The sequence below is a fragment of the Zygotorulaspora mrakii genome, chromosome 5 (genome assembly GCF_013402915.1).
Source record: "Zygotorulaspora mrakii chromosome 5, complete sequence".
Taxonomy (NCBI): Eukaryota; Fungi; Ascomycota; class Saccharomycetes; order Saccharomycetales; family Saccharomycetaceae; genus Zygotorulaspora; species Zygotorulaspora mrakii.
In genome coordinates this window covers 653,161-674,110 of record NC_050723.1, presented here as the reverse complement: position 1 = coordinate 674,110, position 20,950 = coordinate 653,161, and the positions used below count along the sequence as shown (strand labels likewise).

Below are 20,950 nucleotides of genomic sequence, written 5' to 3'. Positions count from 1 at the left end.
CCGGATTTCCGAAGACGACATGAACATTACAAACACTTTTGCCACCAGAACAAAAGTGTAAAACCAATCAGTCTACATCATATCTTCAGCCAGGAACTCTGCTTATAGCTTGCTATCATAGATAAATAAGCTTGTATTTTTTTGTCTGCCCAATATCGCCTTATTGCCTTTGTATCCAATTTAAGGAGAGGTCTCTACGTCTTTGATAAATCAATAGAAATGCTTAGCAGAAGGACCTCACTGGCTGTAATAGGCGCTCTGAAGAGTAAGGCTTTGGTCAGGACTGCAGTCAATGGTGCGAGACTCAACCTGAGATTTGCTAGTACAGCTAATGTGGAAAACGGCAAGGTTTTCATGAACAGTGTTCATTGGAATCAATATCGTCTGCAACTGAATGACAGCTCCATACAGAACGAGCTCAAGCGGTTAGAAAAGAAATGGTTGGATGATTTAGAGTTAAAATCAGATAAGAATAATATTAGTCGAGAAGACAAAGGAAATGAGAATAAGAATGAGAATGAGAATGAGAATGAAAAGGATGATAGTGACAAAAAAGATGATGTGAATGAGAAAGGCGTTGACAACTTGAGGGAGGAGAAGGAGCACAGTAACAGTCTCAAATCAAATGGTAGTCCTGCAACGTCTAGTTCAGGAATGGCAGGAACGCCTCCCTCATCTTCTGGGAGTGGCAGTGGCGATGATGGAAACAATCCGATGAAGGCAAAGAAACATGTCTTGCCTGAAGTTTACCCTCAAATGCTAGCCCTTCCTATTTCTAGGCGTCCGCTGTTCCCAGGCTTTTACAAAGCTGTCGTCATTTCTGATGAGAGGGTTATGAAAGTCATCAAAGAGATGTTAGATCGTCAACAACCTTATATCGGCGCGTTTATGCTTAAAAATTCTGATTCTGATTCTGATGTCATTGAGAAAATCGAGGAGGTTTATGACGTCGGAGTTTTTGCCCAAATAACGAGTGCGTTTCCGAGTAAAGATGAAAAGACGGGTATTGAAACAATGACGGCACTCTTGTACCCTCACAGAAGAATTAAAATTGATGAATTACTTCCTCCAAAAGGCAAAGATGCTCAGGAGAAAACAGTTTTAGAGAATGAAGTTCAGGTCACCGAAAATGATTCAGAAATCGCAAACAATGAGATACTCAGTAAGTCGATGACAGACGATTCAGTTAAACTTGTGGAGAATGAACGTCAAATCGCTGAGTCTACTGAGGAAGACGAAGACTCAAATCCCACGGAATTTTTGAAGGAACATGATGTTTCTTTAGTAAACGTATCAAACTTAGAAGATGAACCTTTTGATAGAAAATCACCTGTCATAAATGCTCTGACGTCTGAAATTTTGAAAGTATTCAAAGAAATATCTCAATTAAATACCATGTTTCGCGAGCAAATAGCGACTTTTTCGGCCTCGATACAATCTGCTACAACCAACATATTCGAAGAGCCTGCAAGGCTAGCAGATTTTGCTGCTGCGGTATCTGCAGGAGAGGAAGAGGAGTTACAGGAAATTCTCGAATCACTGAATATCGAACAACGCTTAGAGAAGTCATTACTGGTGTTGAAGAAAGAGTTGATGAATGCGGAGCTACAAAACAAGATCTCAAAGGATGTGGAAACTAAGATTCAGAAGAGACAAAGAGAATACTATTTAATGGAACAACTTAAGGGTATAAAAAGAGAGCTGGGTATTGACGATGGTCGCGATAAGATGATCGAAACTTTTAAAAAGAGAGTCGAAAAGCTTCAATTACCAGAGCAAGTTCAGAACGTTTTCGATGACGAAATAAATAAACTCGCAACGTTAGAAACTTCTATGTCTGAATTTGGCGTCATCAGAAATTATTTAGATTGGATCACATCGTTACCCTGGGGAATAACCTCTAAAGAACAATATTCTATATCACGAGCCAAAACCATATTAGACGAAGATCATTATGGAATGAAGGATGTAAAGGATCGTATTCTTGAGTTCATCGCGGTTGGAAAGTTGCTTGGTAAAGTTGATGGCAAAATTCTATGTTTTGTTGGACCACCAGGTGTTGGTAAAACTTCCATCGGCAAATCTATTGCGCGTTCATTGAATCGTGCATTTTTTCGTTTTTCTGTAGGTGGCTTGACTGATGTTGCCGAAATTAAGGGACATAGAAGAACATACATCGGTGCTCTACCTGGAAGAGTGATCCAAGCCTTGAAGAAATGTCAGACACAAAATCCACTCATATTAATTGATGAAATAGATAAAATCGGGCATGCAGGTATTCATGGTGATCCCTCTGCTGCATTATTGGAGGTTTTAGATCCGGAGCAGAACAATAACTTCTTGGATAACTACTTAGATATTCCGATTGATCTATCTAGGGTTCTATTTGTCTGCACAGCCAACACTTTGGATTCAATTCCAAGACCGTTGCTCGATAGGATGGAAGTTATCGAATTAACCGGTTATGTCGCCGAGGAAAAAGTTAAAATTGCAGAACAGTATCTGGCCCCAAGTGCAAAAAAGACTGCAGGCTTAGAAAATACAAACGTCGAACTTACTGAAGATGCAATTAGATCTTTAATGAAACATTATTGTAGGGAAAGTGGTGTGAGAAATTTGAAAAAGCATATAGAGAAGATATACCGTAAGGCGGCTCTAGATGTTGTCAAACAATTGAGCATAGACGACACGCCTCGTCCAGAGAATGCTGAAAATAAATCTTCAAATGCCAAAGATGCTCCGGTTGTTGGAAGCTCTGAAATAGAAGGGGAGAAAATTGAAATTGAAAAGACGAAGGATAGAGCCGAGGCACTCAAAGTCTCGGATAATATCAAGGTCGTGATAGATCCAGAAAACTTGAAAAGTTATGTCGGTCCTCCTGTTTACACCTCAGATAGGTTGTATGAGATTACACCACCCGGCGTCGTGATGGGGCTAGCATGGACAAGTATAGGAGGTTGTGCGCTATATGTAGAGTCGGTTTTGGAGCAACCGTTGCACGATTGTAAACGACCATCATTTGAACGCACTGGCCAATTGGGAGATGTTATGAAAGAATCTTCTCGTTTGGCATATTCTTTCTCTAAGATGTACCTTTCCAAAAAATTTTCAGAAAACAGATTTTTTGAAAAGGCATCTATTCATCTGCATTGTCCAGAGGGCGCTACTCCAAAAGATGGGCCATCTGCTGGTGTAACTATGGCATCATCGTTTTTGTCATTAGCTCTTAACAAATCTATCGATCCCACAGTAGCCATGACGGGTGAACTAACATTAACAGGGAAAGTTTTAAGAATTGGAGGTCTAAGAGAGAAAGCTGTAGCGGCTAAGAGATCGGGAGCAAAAACGATTATTTTTCCCAAAGAAAATATGAGCGACTGGGCAGAATTACCAGAAAATGTGAAGGAGGGTTTGGAGCCTCTTGCTGCGGACTGGTACGAGGACATTTTCCAAAGGTTATTTGGAGATGTTTCCAAAAATGAGGGAAACTATGTATGGAAATCCGAATTTGAGATGATTGATGCAAAAAAAGACAAAGATGACTGAAAATGGCTATATATGCATGGCAGTCCCTGTTCCAATATGTATTAAAAAAAAAATCTGTAAATAAGCAGTCATTTTCTATATTAATGTGGCCATATGATTATACAACTACAACGGTGCTCGTTTTTTCAAACGCAAAAAAACCCAAATATTCTGCTTTTTATAAAATTGTTAGACCTGGGAATAGTACTCCGAATTATAACCTAACGTTACATCATCGAATATATATCCATCATTGAATTATTTGCGCAATTTCAATTTTGTACATACATTAATATCTTCAAATTGAACGTAATGCTCCTTTAGGCGTCCAACTTTTTCATTTTGAAAGAATTTTACAATAATAATATCATACTTCTTCACATTTTTCATTTTCTTCAATTTTGTAATCGAGTAGCATGAACGATGATTCATTTTTGGCTCAAAATTCATCACAAAAACAAATTTGTTCCTTTGGTCAGTAGTACATTCGATTTTGCTTGAGCACTCACGCTTATCACATATTCCATTTTGTTTCTTACTGCTACTCTTCAAACACAGTTTGGGCTCGAGCTTTGATGTGTAATAGCATTTCTGACATCCGGAGCCACGTAAATGGCAGCTTGCAATTTGATAAAAGTCTCCATGAGTTCTACACTTTATTTTCACTCTTCCGTGCGAATGAGTATAGTTAGACTCAGAATAATCATAGTCAGATTTTTGGCCAAGTTTTGAGAGCATGACAAATTGTGATGTTCCTAGTGTTCGTCTTTGGGCACTCCTGTCCCTTCCACAATCCATGCAACCGAAACCCAAACGATGACTGTTGGCTATTTGGACTTTGAACCCATGCTTCGGACACATATACGTGAATGGACTCTGGCTTCCATTATAGACGGAGTTTGTGTAATCGTAATTATTGTTATGAATAAGGCTGCAATCTGCGAAAAACTGCTTCGGAGAGAGCTTTTTTGTCATTGCACGAATATTTGGTTGAAAGTATTAAGAATCTCCTGCTACATGTATCTTACTTCGAGTGACGCCAAGTTCTATAGCGACACCGTTAAATAAGCTGGGCGGCTAACAGCGCTTTCGCACGCAAAAAGAAAGCACAGTTGTACATACTCTGAAATAAGCTCCTTCAATAGCAAAAGAAAGGAGGATAACAATCATGCGAAGGATGTATCTCTCAATGAAAGGGAATTTTGGGATAAAAGCCTGCCTAACCCAAGATTTATTCTCTTCCAACGAAAAACCTTTTTATGTCGTCTTCCTTAACGACCTGACCACTTTCAGCAAATGGCTTCAAAAAATCGGTTAAACGGGACTTCAAGGCATTCAAGGCGGATATTCCAGCTATCGCCTGCCCCCTATCAAAATCATTTTGCAGTATGTTATGAAGCAAATCGTCGGTGTCCCTATCATCATCGACATCTATGGGTGGCTCGTACACATGCTCGTCTTCGAGCAAAAATGGTGCCAGCGATTCGAAAAAGATGAATAGTTTATCATCTTTCGAACATGCTTCTTTGATTTCTTTAAAATGCTTAGAGTAACCAGGTTTCAAAAGGATAGAATAATCCACTGTTGGAGTCAGAACACTGTCAACCTGGTCAATATTCCTTTTGCGTACATTAGATTTATTCGATGATTCATTGGTACCATTACGAGGCACCACTTGTTCAATGATTTTCTCCGATAGAGGGTGTGAGATCATTCTTTGAAATACTGAATGATGTCTTTTGATACATTTCCAGCAAATTAAACCATCAAAGGATTCCAATGGGGGAAACCCTTCAGTAAGACACTCTGAGTTAGACGCTTCAATTTTCTTACATGGCCCTGCTTCGTTGCCCAATATACAATGATCATGGTACCAGTCCTCATTGCATTCGGTTCCCAAAAGACATTGTAACATCACTACATTGCTCTCAGGGTCGTACTCTTCATCGCACGAGCAAAACCTTCCATCAAAGTTATGGCCATATCTGTTTGTTGAAGAAGGGATATCCGCCTCAGTGTTCTTACGTAACTGGCAGCGAATATTGTTTGCATCGATGTTCGAATCCTTTTCTGTTCCGCATTCACAGGTAAACCCTCTCTTTGTGAACAGTTCAACTAGGTCACATTTTGTGTGACATTGTATGGCGCATGAATAGCATATGCCAACATTATGTGTCCGACAAGCAAAAACCTGTTGCTTGAGAGCTCCCATTTCATACGTGCATTTTGAAGCATCCCAAGGCATCACCTGCCTTGCCTCGTCGTTAAGCTCTTCTTGCCGCGAAACATACTCTGAGGCACTAATATCAGACATTTGGCGAAGAGTTAACGACAAGAGAGTTTCACTAAAGCTTTCTTTAATGTTCTATATGTGGTGACAAGTGTTATTTCCTAATGTCTCTGAAATGTGTAGACCATTTACTGGTCTGCTGCCTTTGGGCCACGTGACTGTTTAAAATCGATAGAAAAGTTGGAACTTTGATATCTATTCCTATTATGGGAACTTCAATAAAGTGCGAATATCGCGTACTTAGATTAAATTAAATCTGAAAACTAGCTCCAGGAATCGGGCCTATAATAAGGATTGATTGAGCTCGAGTGCTTGGTAAAAATATCATACCCACCGAGGTTAATCGACGATGTCAGATAGCAGAAGGCGTAGACGTGAGGACAATGAAGGCTCGGACGACGATGAAAGATTACCACCATCTTCACCTCAGCATGTTCCTGAGAGGTCGTTTGATCCAGTTTCGTCTCCGATTGGCTCACCTATAGAAGAAGATATGGCTAATCCAGAAGGCGAAGATGATGAAATCGATGAGAACCCTGACCTCGAAGAACTCGAAGAGCAGATGAATGAGGTTGACTTAATGGGTGATGATATGTACGCTGACTATGGCGATGATCCGGAGAAAGATAGGTATGATGTTGAAGGCCTCGACGAAGAAGCACAGGAAGAGCTCTCTTTAGACCAGCGCAGACGTGTTGATGCTCATTTGAACGAAAGAGATAGGCTTCTTAAGAATTCCGCATATATGGATGACGATGATGAGGATGCAGGAGCAGCTCAATTAGATGGAATGGGACTACCAATCCAAAAGCGTCGCCGTAGAAGAAAATATGACGACGGAATGAATAGTGATGAAGATCTGCTCAGTGATATGGAAATTGATCCTTTGGCAGAAGAATTAACGTTAGAATCCTTAAGCAACGTGAAGGCGAATAGTTATTCAGAGTGGATAACGCAACCCAATGTATCAAGAACTATTGCAAGAGAATTGAAATCATTTTTGCTAGAATACACCGATGAAACTGGTCGATCTGTATACGGTGCACGTATAAGAGTGCTTGGTGAAATGAATTCTGAATCCCTGGAAGTTAATTATCGACATCTAGCTGAGTCAAAAGCTATATTGGCCTTATTTCTGGCTAAATGTCCAAGTGAGATGCTCAAAATTTTCGATCTCGTAGCGATGGAGGCAACGGAGCTACACTATCCTGAATACGCTCGTATCCATTCCGAAATACATGTCAGAATTTCTGATTTTCCAACTATACACAATTTGAGAGAATTACGTGAACACAATTTGAACTCTTTAGTTCGTGTCACTGGTGTTGTGACTAGGAGAACTGGTGTTTTTCCGCAATTAAAGTATGTTAAATTCAACTGTTTGAAATGTGGGTCAGTATTAGGTCCATTCTTTCAGGATTCAAACGATGAAATTAAGATATCCTTTTGCACCAACTGTAAATCAAAAGGTCCATTCAGTCTTAATGGTGAAAAAACTCTCTATCGTAATTACCAGAGAATTACCTTACAAGAAGCCCCAGGTACTGTCCCTGCGGGGAGATTACCAAGACATAGAGAAGTTATACTGCTTGCTGACCTAGTTGATGTATCAAAGCCAGGTGAAGAAGTTGAAGTTACTGGTATTTACAAAAACAACTACGACGGTAACTTGAATGCCAAAAATGGGTTTCCGGTTTTCGCTACTATCATCGAGGCCAACTCAGTAAAAAGGAGGGAAGGTGGCATGACAAGTGGCGATGAAGAAGGCTTGGACGTTTTCGGGTGGACCGAAGAGGAAGAGAGAGAATTTAGAAAAATGTCTAGAGATCGCGGTATTATAGATAAGATTATCTCATCTATGGCGCCTTCAATTTACGGTCACAGGGATATTAAAACGGCAATTGCATGCTCCCTATTTAGTGGTGTCCCAAAAAATGTTAATGGTAAGCATTCGATTCGTGGTGATATAAACGTTCTGTTATTAGGTGATCCTGGTACAGCTAAATCACAGATTTTGAAATATGTTGAGAAGACGGCTCATAGAGCAGTCTTTGCAACTGGTCAAGGTGCATCTGCTGTGGGTTTAACTGCCTCTGTCAGGAAAGATCCTATAACGAAAGAATGGACTCTTGAAGGTGGTGCCCTTGTGTTGGCTGATAAAGGTGTCTGTTTAATTGACGAATTCGATAAAATGAATGATCAGGATCGTACTTCTATCCACGAAGCGATGGAGCAACAGAGTATATCCATTTCCAAAGCAGGTATTGTTACCACTCTTCAGGCTCGTTGTTCTATCATAGCAGCCGCAAATCCAAACGGTGGCCGGTATAATTCAACATTACCTTTAGCTCAAAATATAAGCTTGACAGAGCCTATTCTTTCCAGATTTGATATTCTTTGTGTTGTGAGAGACTTGGTCGACGAAGAAGCAGATGAAAGACTGGCAACTTTTGTAGTTGACTCGCATATCAGGTCGCATCCTGATAATGAGCCTGAAAGTGAGGAAAATAAAAATGCAGAAGAAATTGACGAGCCGCTTGATGAAGAGGTTGACGAAGCTGCAGCACGACAATCGTCAAGACAAAAAAGATTGGAGAGACAGAGGAAAAAAGAGGAAGAAGTTTCTCCTATACCGCAGGAACTCTTGATGAAATATATACATTATTCGAGGATAAAAGTATATCCCAAATTGCACCAAATGGATATGAATAAAGTTAGTAGAGTTTATGCTGATTTACGAAGGGAAAGTGTTACGACGGGATCTTTTCCAATTACTGTTCGTCATCTGGAGTCAATATTAAGAATTGCTGAATCCTTTGCTAAGATGAGATTATCTGAATTTGTTTCGTCCTGGGATTTGGATAGAGCTATAAAGGTTGTTGTTGATTCATTTGTTGAAGCTCAAAAGATTAGTGTACGTAGACAATTGCAAAGATCATTTGCAATATATACGTTGGGCCTTCAACAGCAATGAAAGCTACATAGTAAAATGTAAAAGTATTAAATTAATTCAATTTGTAATAATGACGAAAAAATTACTATAATATACAAGTGAGGGCTTAGTTTCTTTTATTTCACATTTTCGTTGTCTTCTTTCTCTTCTTCTTGGGCTTCTTCTTTAGAATCTTTCTTTTCGACATTATCTTTTGATTTATCCTTTGCAGAAGATTCAATGTTGAAAATTCTATAGAGTAATTCATGTGTGTCCTCTTTACAAACCATCAAATTAACACACCTACTACCCTTCCATACAGGTAAAAATAAGTTTTCTTTGTCTTCAGCTTTTCTATTCACACTAATAAATGCACAACCTGAACTCAATTCTATCATTTGACTAACAAATTGATCATCAATACCTTGAGATTTAATGGAATCAAAGGATGGGAAAGATTCGACGAGCAATAGTTTCAATAAATCCAAATTTGTATCGACAATTCTATTTGAAGACATATGATGTTTCATTATTGGTAACGCTTCACTTTGAATTCTCCATGAACATTCGATATCACTTCTTTGAGAAACAAATAATTTCACACCGGAATAAATTATCTTTAGTCTATCTTCATTGGCTTTTATGATCTCCTTTAATGATGGGCTAACTGTATATACAACTCTTGTTGGTTCACCGGTAGCGTTACGCACCAAACAAGTATCTTTATCAAATTTGTCATCGATACCATAAAAGCCCCAACATGTTTTTAATGCTTCATGTTGCGGATCTATGAATACAAACGGCTCTTCATTTGCATCACGGGGTAATCTTTCTTTCTTTTCCGCTGAGGCACCTGTTTCATTGATTTCTAACTTAACACGTTTTGGTTGAGGTTCTTCATTAGCACTGCTGCTTATTTTTTCTTCTAATTTTTCAAAAACTGTAATGAAGAAGCCACCAGTATTTTGTTGATGTGGATAAACTCTAATGCAATTCTGCAGCTGGAAATTTTTTGATTCTTCTTCCGTTGGTGGGAACCAGCTTTTAACAACAGATTCATCCTCTTTTGTCTTTGCAGTCATTGTTCTATCAATTACAGGCCAACTAGAAATCCCCTGTGACCTAATTAAACCAGATAGTTTTTCGTCACAATTAACCAATTTGACTTTATCACCCCATCTTCTCAATGCTTCAGCAACCACCGCTTCATTTTCAATTGGATTCATTGAACAAGTTGAGTAAACTAATCTACCACCAGATTGCAAAAGATTCAAACCTCTGAGTAAAATATTCAACTGGACGGTATGTAAACCAAGGGCACCTTGTGGAGTCCAATTCTTCCAAACGTTGACATTTTTTCTCATGGTACCATCACCTGAACAAGGGACATCACAAAGGATTCTATCAAATTTTAAGAAATTATTCGTACCATTATTACTACCGATTTTGATCCTTGGGAAAAATTGTGCATCATGATTGACAACCATCAAATTTGCACTATTTAATCTTTTTAATTGATGTACTAACATATGAGATCTTTTTGAATCAGCATCATTAGCAACAATAAACCCGGTTGGCTCATCTATATTCTTATGAAGTGCTTCAATCATTTGGGCCGTTTTAGAACCCGGAGCTGCACACATATCCAGTACTGTATGATGAGGCTCAACTTCCAGCACAATTGGCGGAATCATAGAGACTGCTTCTTGTCTCGAAATATTGCCTACTGCATTTTCAACAACTAAAAATCTTTGAGTTTTCGCGAACTGTTCATTTTTCCTTATAACCGTCTTTGGAACGTCCAATTGCCAAGCCAAATGATCAGGATACCACGGTAGTTCCATTGGTGCCTTTAAAATTTCATTTTCAAATTCGACATTTGTTAGATTTGGTAGGTGTCTTTCTTTGAACATTTCCAAGATCTCCTGAGCGTGTGCCCTTGAGCCAGTGATACGGAAAGTCAGCGGTAATGGTGCTTGACAGGTCTTCTTGAATTCATCCCACTGCTCACTTGGGAAGAGTGCCAGATCTCTATAATACTTCTCCCAGTTTTCATTTTCCTTTACTAAATCAGACCAATTCTTCTGGGCTCTCGAATCGTCACGAGCCCCGAACGTTTTCTTACCATTTTTCTTGAAATTCCTTCTTTTACCCATCGCGACCTTGATCTTGCTTTGACACACTTCTTAGAAGAGCTTGAATCCGTAGAACGCACCCAAACGTCTTTTACAGTTCAACTCAAGGTGCTTGACATCTCTGAAAATTTTCCAGATGCCCATTACCAAAAATGAGAAAAAAGAGAATAGCGCCCCGTACTTCACGACGCGCGATGCCATCAGAAGAAAAACAGAACCGAGCCGCCGTCACGTCACACGGTACCAGCTCGAGTCATATATTCGATGGCGAGTGCCTGTAGTCTACCTTTTTGCAAATCACCTGCGAGGGACCGACGCCTATGCCCAGATTCCCCGTCTCCTCGTCGTCGCCCCTCTTTCTGTCTACCTCATCCTTCGAGACAATGCTATCCTTCACCCATTTTTCCACCACCAGCCCCAACGCAATAAGACTAGTCTCGTCAAAAGCACCTACAAGATGGGGATACTTCTGCAAAACCAGCTGTGTGCCAAAGTAATGCAGCACGCGCAGATCCATCCGTGGCACCAATTCACCTTCAAACAATCCATCCTTGCGGTCTTGCGCAGATGCAATTTCCAGATCTTCCCGGGTTTTGAACGGGATGGGCACCAGCTCGCCAACTTTCTGAGCCAGCACTTCGTCTGCGCTCACCACCCGATTGTCTGAGTCTATAATTCTATCACTGCATGCTTCATAGACCGTATAATCCATCTTTTTTACCTCTTGGCTCTCTATCTTTGTGTCATGTTGCTCGAGTGGCAAATAAAAACAAACAAAAAAATATTTTATCGTGGTTCAAACACCCCTCGAAAATCGAACTCGTGAAAGTGGGTAAATACCACAACCACCGCCCAAGTTTAGGGGACTAATCCCCTTAATTGTACTTCCACTCTAAATCTATGTGCAATCCCGACCGCCTCCGTAACGGGTCGTTTGTGCCGACGCTGGATGAAACTCCCCTACAGCGATACAAACGAGACCTCTGCCATGGCAACAGCCCCAGCAGATAATCCTTGACTACTTTGCCACGCTTGCAATTAACTTGTACGAAGGATTTCTCACTTCGCTGCAGTAGCGCACGTTAAAATAACCCCGCTAGGATCGATTAATTGGTAAAATCGGGACACTAATTTAGAGTTCTTCCTCCTCACCTCGGGGACTTCCGGAGAAGTACCCCGCAATGGACAATTAGAACGAAAGAAGAAAGACGGTTGATCGGATGGCGCGTAGTGCGAAAGCCGTAAACGGCTTCCTTGCCACGTCACATTGGACGATGGCGTGCTAAACCTACGTCCGGCTGCAAGGAAGTTTCGTTCCCAAGCCAGAAATCCCAAGGTGTCCTGTTCCACTATTAACGGCCATTACAGCTGAAGGGTTGGAGCCATGACATCTGCCATGTGCTGCATGTCATTATATAAGAAACATTTGTGCCGTAGGTAGTTATATTTTTGTGAGTAGAGAGTTTCCTTTGAAGGATAGTTCTCTTCCCGGAATATGACGGAACTAGCTTGGCTAGGCCGCAGATTGACAGATAATGTACGGATAATTGACGGAGTATTGTTAACCATAGGAACATATGCAAATAATTTTCTTTCGAGAGAAACTATATACACTATTTGCAGACTTGCTGTGAACTTATTGCAAAATTATGGTAGACTTGTTATAGACTTGTTGTAGACTTACGGCAGACTTGCTGTCGACTTGTTGAACATAGCACGACGATACATAACTTGTTTTGGTGTGCTCCATCCATGATGTAAACGTAGCGCTAGGACAAGCCAGATATTTGGAAAGAATGTTTTCTTCGGATTTATTGATAGTAATTTGGTTTGACATTGATGATAATACTATGATATTCAATTTTAGAGATATATATGTCCTTGATTTTTTATATCATGAATTGAGAAAAAACTACTTGAGCTTGCATTAATATCTAGAAGACACGTCAATATTTATACCTAACATTTTGCACCTATCGAACCATAAGAGAGGACGACGAATGAGGAATTTTCATCGTCACCACACCATTTCTAGTCCCATAGAATCCACGGTACAAGTGTTATTTCTTGTTCCATGCCATAGACTCCTTCGTAGTCAGACTCCTGAGTTGTAAACGTCTCGCGATAGACTGTCAACCGATATCTTTCCAGTATCGATTGACATTCTGTTAGGGTTTCATCTGACTTCGTTTATTTTGTTTTACAGACCAATTGTCTTATTTCTGATGCTTATAAGTCATCTCTTTAATATATCTTACAATCTCGATTTATATTTCAACAATATTCCATTCCGGCCAGGAAAAACGAGACGCGTTTTTGGACTCTCTCTTGACTCTCTCTTGACTCTCTCTTTGATTACCTCACGTCTTCTAAGAAAATACAGTTTAGCACTGCATAGCTCTTGGTCTGCTTCATTCCGTCTTTCAGCAGTTGCGAAACACGTTCTGGGCGTCTTTATGATACAGCATCAGGTAACCTGTGAAGCCCTCGCCATTGAGGTCTAGGACTCCCTGGGTGTTGACTTCTGATTCCCCATATTTAAATGTCAAGTAAACTTTGAAGCCAAAGTATTCGTAGACAGATCTTGCATGTTCGGATATGGCTTCCAGAACAATTGCACAGTTGTCCTTATCTGCCCTTTCCTTGTAGTGATTTAGCATAGTCTTCACAGAACCGCGAACTTTTGGCTGTGAAGGGTCTTTGCCCACCATAAACAGATAGTAGTATCCCATTCCCGGCGGAATGACTTCGTATTTCCTCTTATCGAGGTCTTCGAAAAAAGTTTTGTTAAACTTTGGATCCTCGCTGAGAGTGGCTGGCAGATGCCTTCCTGGGAGTGACCAAATTCCAACCGCATCGTAATCGTTAGCTTCAACGACTTCGCCACCCAGGTCGTGAAACCAGCTCGTGTAGTAGTAAATCATTGCGTTGAACCTAGTACGCGACACATTCTCATTGAGTGGGATCCTGGAGAACTTTTTCAAAAGATAGTCGTTTGCTGTGGATTTTGCAAATGCCCTGAATAATGTTTCGGACGCACGCTCGACGCTGCTGACTTTATTAAGAGGAACGACAGTCCTTGAGTGACTTTTCACTCCTTCGATGCATCCATTTGCTTCGTGGCAATTCTGAGTTGCCGCTGTAACTGATATCGTATTTAACATTATAATAATTGGCTTAGTCGAATCCCATGTGACTGGTATGGCATCAATGTTATTTCAAAGAGTCAAGACTTATATATTCAAAATTAAGATAATAACTGCCTCATCTCTTGATGCAAAGAATGCCGCCGCCCTTGGACATATCCTGATGACCCGTTTGGCAGTTTGGGCGCTTTGAAACCCGATCTGACACCGCGATTACCATAAAGCTGCTGCTAATCGCGGTGCCGCAAAAACGTTCTCGCTTCTATTCACCTTTTTAGGACTGATAAGCTATACGAAGAAAGCAGATTCAAAAACGAAGGAATAGAAGAACAATAGCCCCGCAGCAGTAACGGACTTGTATTCAGGAACCTTAGGAAACGCGCCGTATTCGTTGGACATCGGAAACCCGTTCACATAGTAGATATTATCATATCATTCTATTAATAGAGCAGAAAGCCGTAAAACTTCTATACGTAACTAATTAGATACTTTTGACTGGATGAGATAAAATCTCATCGATAACATCAGAACCGACCTCCTCAGCAAACTCTTCGTCGGTCAAATTTGAAACCGGACCGTGGTAATCCTTTTTCTTGTACACTAAGTAGTATATCAAAGACAACACCCAGGTGCCTGGCCCGATCACACATGAGTAATTCATTGTGGTTGCATCTATGCCATGTTGTGTTGCTGGGAACATGGTCAAAACGATAATAAAGAGTTGGAAAACAATACTGATCCAGTTTAACACAGGGGAAAGAATGTCTCCTAAATAAAAGGGGCCAGGTCTGAAAACATCTCTGCCCCATGTCAACCTCAAAAACGTTGGTGCACACCAAGCTAGGTAGTTACCGGCAATAGATAAACTGAATAATGCGTCGGCAGCAATTTCATTGATTAGACATAGTAGGCCTAAAACTAGAGACAGAGCACCACTGAATGCAACTGCATTGTATGGTACACTTAATTTTTTATCCACCTTCTTTATGTAATTAGAGAAGGGCATACCATTATCACGAGCAAAAGCCCAAACTTGTCTTGAAACAGCTGTCAGCATTGAAGCACCCATTAAAAACTGACAAAATGCCATCATTGCCAAGAACGCGATCGTCCAGCGTTTCCCCAATGAATCATATAGTACTTGGGCCATCCCTAGTGGATAACTGGTGTTGACAACATTATTCAAGTTAGGATCGCAACAGGCTACAATAACAATGTTGATTACCCATCCCAACACCCAGCAAATGGAAATAGACCCAATAATTCCTATCGGCACAGCTTTAGCAGCATCCTTCGCCTCTTCAGATTGATGAACACATGAATCGAATGAACTGACTGTCCAAACAATTGGCATAAACCCTGCTAAACAAAATTGCCAGCCATTGTTCCAATCGCTCATATTTTCCCATTCTCCAAATATAAAGGAGCCATCATTAAATCCTCCACGATTAATTTTTGTTCCAATAGGTAAGACTATAATAAACAGCACAATGATGAAACAATTAGATACAATACTCAAAGTTTGTAATTTTGCTAACCACCCTGATGCCACGCAAGTAAAAAAAATATTGACTATCACAGCGCCAGCGAAAACACCGTAAAGCTTGCCATTTGTTACGTTGAAATCTCCATCTTTAGATACAACTACCGCGGCTAAAACCTCTTCCGCAAACCCATAGTCTATAGAACAAACGCTTGCAGCCAAGGCTAGCGAATTACCAATACCAATCACATATGAAATCGCAGCTTTATATCCAACAGGCGCATAATGATAGGTCCAATAGTAAAGTCCCCCAGCGGTTGGTATTGAACTTGCATTTTCGGCCATAGTGATACCAACAAGTAAAATAAAAATACCAGCTATAAACCAGCCCCATACTAGGGAGACTGTGCCGCCACTTAAACCACCATTGAGCACACTGGCAATAGACGGTAAAAGACCCATGATGGAGAAGGATATTCCAAAAACTTGAAGTGTGGAAAACTGACGTTTTAACTCTTGCTTATAGCCAATTTCTGCTAAGAGCTGATTATCAGTTGAAGACGTTATCGCATTGATATAGTTTACTTCACCGGCACCAGTTGCGGACCGAACTGTACGTATATTAGGAGATGATGAGTACATCTGTATCGACTCCCCATTACGAATACTTGCGACGGGCGATATAGATATTGTTTCCTTTTTGCTCGATGACATTGATCCTGTAAGTGTAATTATTTTCTCACAGAATTCAAAAATTACAAGGTAAACAACCAGGTTAAAAAGCACCACCTCTTATCATCAAAATTGGTTAGTTTTATATATTTATATGGCTGAAGTAAACTGGTTTTTCTCATCATGCCATCCTTCAGTCAATGTGACAAATGCCCTACCTTTCATTGAGTGGCACTTCTCCAAAAATTTTTGATAAAGCACAAATCGGAGTTGATTTCGTTATTTTTCACCTTAATCGCGGTTTGTTTTTTGTGCATTCTCCCTTGCGTCGTTTCATGCTTATCATCGAGAATCGCGCTGTCGCGAATAGAAAGATATGGGAGCAATTTGCACACTGATTAGACAATGACAACGCATAGCGATTAAATTGAATCACAATGGATCCGCCAAGCGGTTGAGTTCCAGATCTGTAGCACTTTTACAGCAAATATTGGAGTCATGTTTTTTGGGATGCCTGAAAACCAGCATTGAGCCAGTGAACCCTTTGCACATGGTAGCCAAAGCTATCTATCCTTGATGGGCATTTCCTTCGTTGCTTTATTAACATTATCACAATCATTATCAATAATAATGACGGAGATTTTTCAAGCAGGTGTTCGCTATTGTTATGTGCGCACTCGGGGATCTGCTTAAAACATGCAATTTAATTAACTTTCACGGGAACTGAAGCACCAGCATTGAAATCCTAGCAGTATAGAAATTCTAAAGCACATACTGAGGGGGCAATAACTCTTTACCAGACCTCATTCGTTACTTGAAATCAAGTTTTCTCTTCAGTTCCTAAGGTCTTTCAATAGCGTCAAGATAAACCCATGATATGTGTCGAAGAGATATTTGCAGTTCAAAAAGCCAATATTTCTTTCCGTTGATCTAACTAGCTGTCTGGGCTGCGTTTGAAGATTAGTCAAGTGCGAAAAAATTGAGAATACAAAGCGTCCAATCCTCGCCACGAAAAACTCTTGCTATGTCATTATCATCTTCTGGCTTTAAGATGTGGGTACCACGTATACATCTTCAATGCTAAACTGCAGCTCAGCATTCCTCTGAAAATGTTAATTTATGCCACAGTAGAGGGAGTGTTCAACCTTGATTGTCTTCCCACTCCAACACGGTCTTGTGCCGTTCAATAAATATATTCAGCTGTGAATTGTTCCGTGATGTAAGTTCATGTCTCAAATATTGCTCCGGTGGTTCACAGAAATGTAATCAATAGGGCTACATATTCTTGGAATCATCTTGTAAATGTTTTCCTACACAGAAAAGGATTTATTAAACTCAAAACTGTTCCAAACGCTTTTTGAAGTTAGTTTGTCAATACAATATATGTGATAAGGAGAATAGGTGCACCGTTATCGTGAGATGTACATTGTTTTCCGAATGTTTGCGGTAACTCAGCGCTTTCTTGAGACACGAGTACATGCAAAAGGTATTATACTCAATATTCCACGCTCATGGATACAAAATTTATAAATTACAAATCTTTTCAACAAAGAAATGACGATATCCTCTTCAAAACAGAATTATTGTTGACCTATCATAATCCTAACATTTTGACGAGCTTTTTGGCAACTTTGGATATAAGAGCACTGTTTCGGAGCTATGATGTGAATATTTTTGGGGGTTCATGACCCTATCTGATTCATAACAGCCAGTGTCTCTATAACATCTATTTTTCGTTTCTATGGCTCCGTTCCTTGTTCCTCAACTACTGGAGAGAAAGTCCGGCAGCGGTCACTCAAATTGATGAGCGGTCGGTCGAATAGTGTATGATAATTAATATGGTTCATGTAAGTTATTCGAAAAGCTATATATAAGATAGTAGTTAGCTCCAAGCTAGCCGCCGATGTTTGATATAAATATAAGATTTGTAAAACGGTGCCGCTTACCCATCCAAGAAACTAGTCATTGAATACGAGGATGCTCGCAACAAATCTACAATAATACATGAACATTCAAATTGATTGAAAATTTTGCAAGACTATCCTTCTTCACACATACTTACAATAAAAATGATAGTTAGTTTTTTATTGCGCTAGCCAATTTTCATATACTCTTTTGAATATTACATGAGATGCAGTGAATTTCGACTTTCGGTCCACAGGCGTGGTTAGAAAGTTAAATTTCCTTGCAAGAGAGAAAGTGAGAAAATATGATGAAAAAATGGTCGCCACAATGTGTGCATCTGATTTATAGTGAAAGAAACAAATAAAGATAACCATTCAGAACCCCTACACTGATATATTTCTCACACTCGCTCGATTTCTCAAATATAAATACATAATAAGCTTCTATCATATGGTCTGCTTACGTCTTCGCGAGCCCTCTCTTGCCCAAAATTCGTCTCGATAAATTTCCCAGCCCTCTCTGATCTCAGCGCCGAAAGCTTTCGGATGTAACATCAGTTTGACGTCCACAGCGCCAATGCGAGGTTGTGATCGTATAGTGACGCTTCTCCAAAACTTGACACACATATTCTCCTGGCTTAACCGTAACACACATGTTAGCATATAAATATTTAGATGGGCGACTTTTCTACTGGTGAATCTTATGAAATCGGTAAACTTTTCATTCCATGAGGAGTGCACTTTTACTAATTTTACATTAAATTGTCTAATTCCTTTATTGGTGGATGTGAAGAACCTTCGAGGAATTATGATAGTTCTCTTATATTCGCCACTTAAATGGAAAAGTGAAACTGTTATAGTGATAAATAGTAGTGTGAATTGTAAAATGAACCTGTAAAAACCTTTGACAGATTCATTGGTGAAATACAATTCATAAAATGCAAACCCAGCGACCCCCATTAGGCAGGAAAGGAAAATTGTAAACTGCCATTTGAGTACTTTCTGCCTGTGTGCTTGCTTTCTTAGATCATCCTCTAGTATTAGTAGATTTCTGAAGATCTTCGAAGAGGATGATATATCATTCGAACTTTTCACGTTGCGGCCACTAGATGTTCTGGAATTTCGGCTATTTGATCTCCTTCTCTGGCTGCTGTTATTGCTCAATCTTCTAGCGGTTGGAGAGTTGAATCCACTATGAATTGGTGAGTTAGAACTTTTCGAAAATTCAACACTTCCCTTGTCGACACTTTCTAACCTTACAACTGGTTGTTCTAGATCCATCTCCTTTTCTGGATCTGAAGAATCATATAGTGCCTCAAAGTAATTGCCAATGGCTCGGCTAGTTATCTTTTGTGGATGGTTGCAATTCTCTCTAATTAGAATGTTCATTGATTCATCGTTCCGTAATAATAACTGTTGTATCGAGGATAAAAAAAATATAAAGTCAATAATTAGAACAGGAAGGCATACGACCACATTGGATAATTGAGTAATGCTAGATTACATGCACCACATATTACGATCTTTTGAGCAAAGTACCAATTGGAATTGTGATAACAGTTATGCTAACATTACCGCTACCTCCCAAGCTTTATTGAATTTCAACATTCCAACAGCATTCGAGTTTCAAGTGTCCGGTGCAACAACACCCTATACATTCAATACTTTGAGAGTATCAACGCAAAAGATATTGAATGGTTCTCTGACATATTTGTACACTGATGCAGAAAATCTAGATAAAATAGTTCAATCTTCAACTTCAATTTATCTACAAGATGCTGCACAAACTTATAAGTATCTACAACCATTCTACAACCATAAATTTGATGACATAAAACCAACGACTCCAAAGTCTCTGTATTACGGCAAGATTTATTTTCCTAACTCAAATCTGGAAGCGATGATTGTTAAAAGACTCAATCGATATACACAGCTGACGTTAAAGTGCTTAAGCAGCTTTAAAGACTACAACATATTGACATGCTATTGGCAGCGAGATACGGGAAGAAATTCACAGGAAGCTATCTTTTCTACAAACGATTTTTTATGTGGATATCGATGTTTGCACAATTTTTTAGGTGTTCCATCAAAAACCAATATGTCTTTGTACAATAACTCATCCTTATCTATTGGGGGTGAATTGTGGCTAGGTCTTATTACTTTGAGCCCAGGCTGCTCAACCACTTTACGGTACTGTACACATTCTCCTAATACAGGAAGACCTTTAACGTTGACTTTCACATGGAATCCACTATTTGGCCATCTATCTTCAACTTATTCTGCCAAAAGCAGTTCAAACACAACATTTGGTGTCAAATATGATTTCAATCTATATTCAATAGAATCCAATTTATCATTTGGTTGCGAGTTCTGGAAACGCAGTAGGAACGAAACTAATAATTCACCGAGTAATTTACCTGCCAATTCCGAGTCAGAATCAGTGAGCAAAGGAGAAAGCCTTATGTATCATCATCTAACCGCACCAAATGCGAGTCATTTCAACAACTTAGCCACTATAAAAACAAATGATAAGCAACGTGAACAGATTCTTAGTGATCTAGCTGCTACATTCAGCACATCTTTGAGAAAAATGGATGAGGAAAAATATACAATTCAGCAATTTACAAAACTAATCAATAACTCAGATTTCACAAGTGTATGGAAGTTTAGCTTCTCGCTAAAAGATAAGAATTTAAAAGCTCTATGGGAAGGTAAATTTAAAGGATTTTTATTATCTGCAGGTACAGAATTACGCAAAACTGATATGGCAAGCAGTATACAAGATCCATTATCTCAAAATCAAAAACTTTCTATATATCCTGTGAAATTCGGTCTTCAGTTGCAGTATGCAACATAAACTTCG

The 20,950-nt window shown here is 39.6% G+C and overlaps 10 protein-coding genes across 10 annotated transcripts; 3 read left to right on the top strand and 7 right to left on the bottom strand.

The window, feature by feature from the left end:
• Positions 1–219: 219 nt before the first annotated feature.
• PIM1 (ATP-dependent Lon protease PIM1) lies at positions 220–3,546 on the top strand (the record flags this gene model as incomplete). Its single annotated transcript, XM_037289064.1, has 1 exon — positions 220–3,546. One exon carries the CDS (start codon positions 220–222, stop codon positions 3,544–3,546), a length of 3,327 nt encoding a protein of 1,108 aa, XP_037144959.1.
• A 237-nt stretch (positions 3,547–3,783) lies between these two features.
• Positions 3,784–4,500, bottom strand: HG535_0E03150 (uncharacterized protein; the record flags this gene model as incomplete). Its single annotated transcript, XM_037289063.1, has 1 exon — positions 3,784–4,500. The coding sequence occupies one exon, from the start codon at positions 4,498–4,500 to the stop codon at positions 3,784–3,786; it is 717 nt and encodes a 238-aa protein (XP_037144958.1).
• Positions 4,501–4,756: 256 nt separating this feature from the next.
• Positions 4,757–5,839, bottom strand: HG535_0E03140 (uncharacterized protein; the record flags this gene model as incomplete). The annotated part of the gene is made up of 1 exon (XM_037289062.1): positions 4,757–5,839. The coding sequence occupies one exon, from the start codon at positions 5,837–5,839 to the stop codon at positions 4,757–4,759; it is 1,083 nt and encodes a 360-aa protein (XP_037144957.1).
• Positions 5,840–6,164: 325 nt separating this feature from the next.
• On the top strand, positions 6,165–8,789 carry MCM2 (MCM DNA helicase complex subunit MCM2; the record flags this gene model as incomplete). Its single annotated transcript, XM_037289061.1, has 1 exon — positions 6,165–8,789. The coding sequence occupies one exon, from the start codon at positions 6,165–6,167 to the stop codon at positions 8,787–8,789; it is 2,625 nt and encodes an 874-aa protein (XP_037144956.1).
• A 95-nt stretch (positions 8,790–8,884) lies between these two features.
• Positions 8,885–10,903, bottom strand: NCL1 (tRNA (cytosine-C5-)-methyltransferase; the record flags this gene model as incomplete). Its single annotated transcript, XM_037289060.1, has 1 exon — positions 8,885–10,903. The coding sequence occupies one exon, from the start codon at positions 10,901–10,903 to the stop codon at positions 8,885–8,887; it is 2,019 nt and encodes a 672-aa protein (XP_037144955.1).
• A 232-nt stretch (positions 10,904–11,135) lies between these two features.
• Positions 11,136–11,594, bottom strand: RRN10 (Rrn10p; the record flags this gene model as incomplete). The annotated part of the gene is made up of 1 exon (XM_037289059.1): positions 11,136–11,594. The coding sequence occupies one exon, from the start codon at positions 11,592–11,594 to the stop codon at positions 11,136–11,138; it is 459 nt and encodes a 152-aa protein (XP_037144954.1).
• Positions 11,595–13,305: 1,711 nt separating this feature from the next.
• Positions 13,306–14,046, bottom strand: IAT4 (Iat4p; the record flags this gene model as incomplete). Its single annotated transcript, XM_037289058.1, has 1 exon — positions 13,306–14,046. One exon carries the CDS (start codon positions 14,044–14,046, stop codon positions 13,306–13,308), a length of 741 nt encoding a protein of 246 aa, XP_037144953.1.
• Positions 14,047–14,509: 463 nt separating this feature from the next.
• Positions 14,510–16,225, bottom strand: HG535_0E03090 (uncharacterized protein; the record flags this gene model as incomplete). Its single annotated transcript, XM_037289057.1, has 1 exon — positions 14,510–16,225. One exon carries the CDS (start codon positions 16,223–16,225, stop codon positions 14,510–14,512), a length of 1,716 nt encoding a protein of 571 aa, XP_037144952.1.
• Positions 16,226–18,534: 2,309 nt separating this feature from the next.
• On the bottom strand, positions 18,535–19,476 carry SPO7 (Nem1-Spo7 phosphatase regulatory subunit SPO7; the record flags this gene model as incomplete). The annotated part of the gene is made up of 1 exon (XM_037289056.1): positions 18,535–19,476. One exon carries the CDS (start codon positions 19,474–19,476, stop codon positions 18,535–18,537), a length of 942 nt encoding a protein of 313 aa, XP_037144951.1.
• A 103-nt stretch (positions 19,477–19,579) lies between these two features.
• Positions 19,580–20,944, top strand: MDM10 (Mdm10p; the record flags this gene model as incomplete). The annotated part of the gene is made up of 1 exon (XM_037289055.1): positions 19,580–20,944. The coding sequence occupies one exon, from the start codon at positions 19,580–19,582 to the stop codon at positions 20,942–20,944; it is 1,365 nt and encodes a 454-aa protein (XP_037144950.1).
• Between the last annotated feature and the right edge of the window lie 6 nt (positions 20,945–20,950).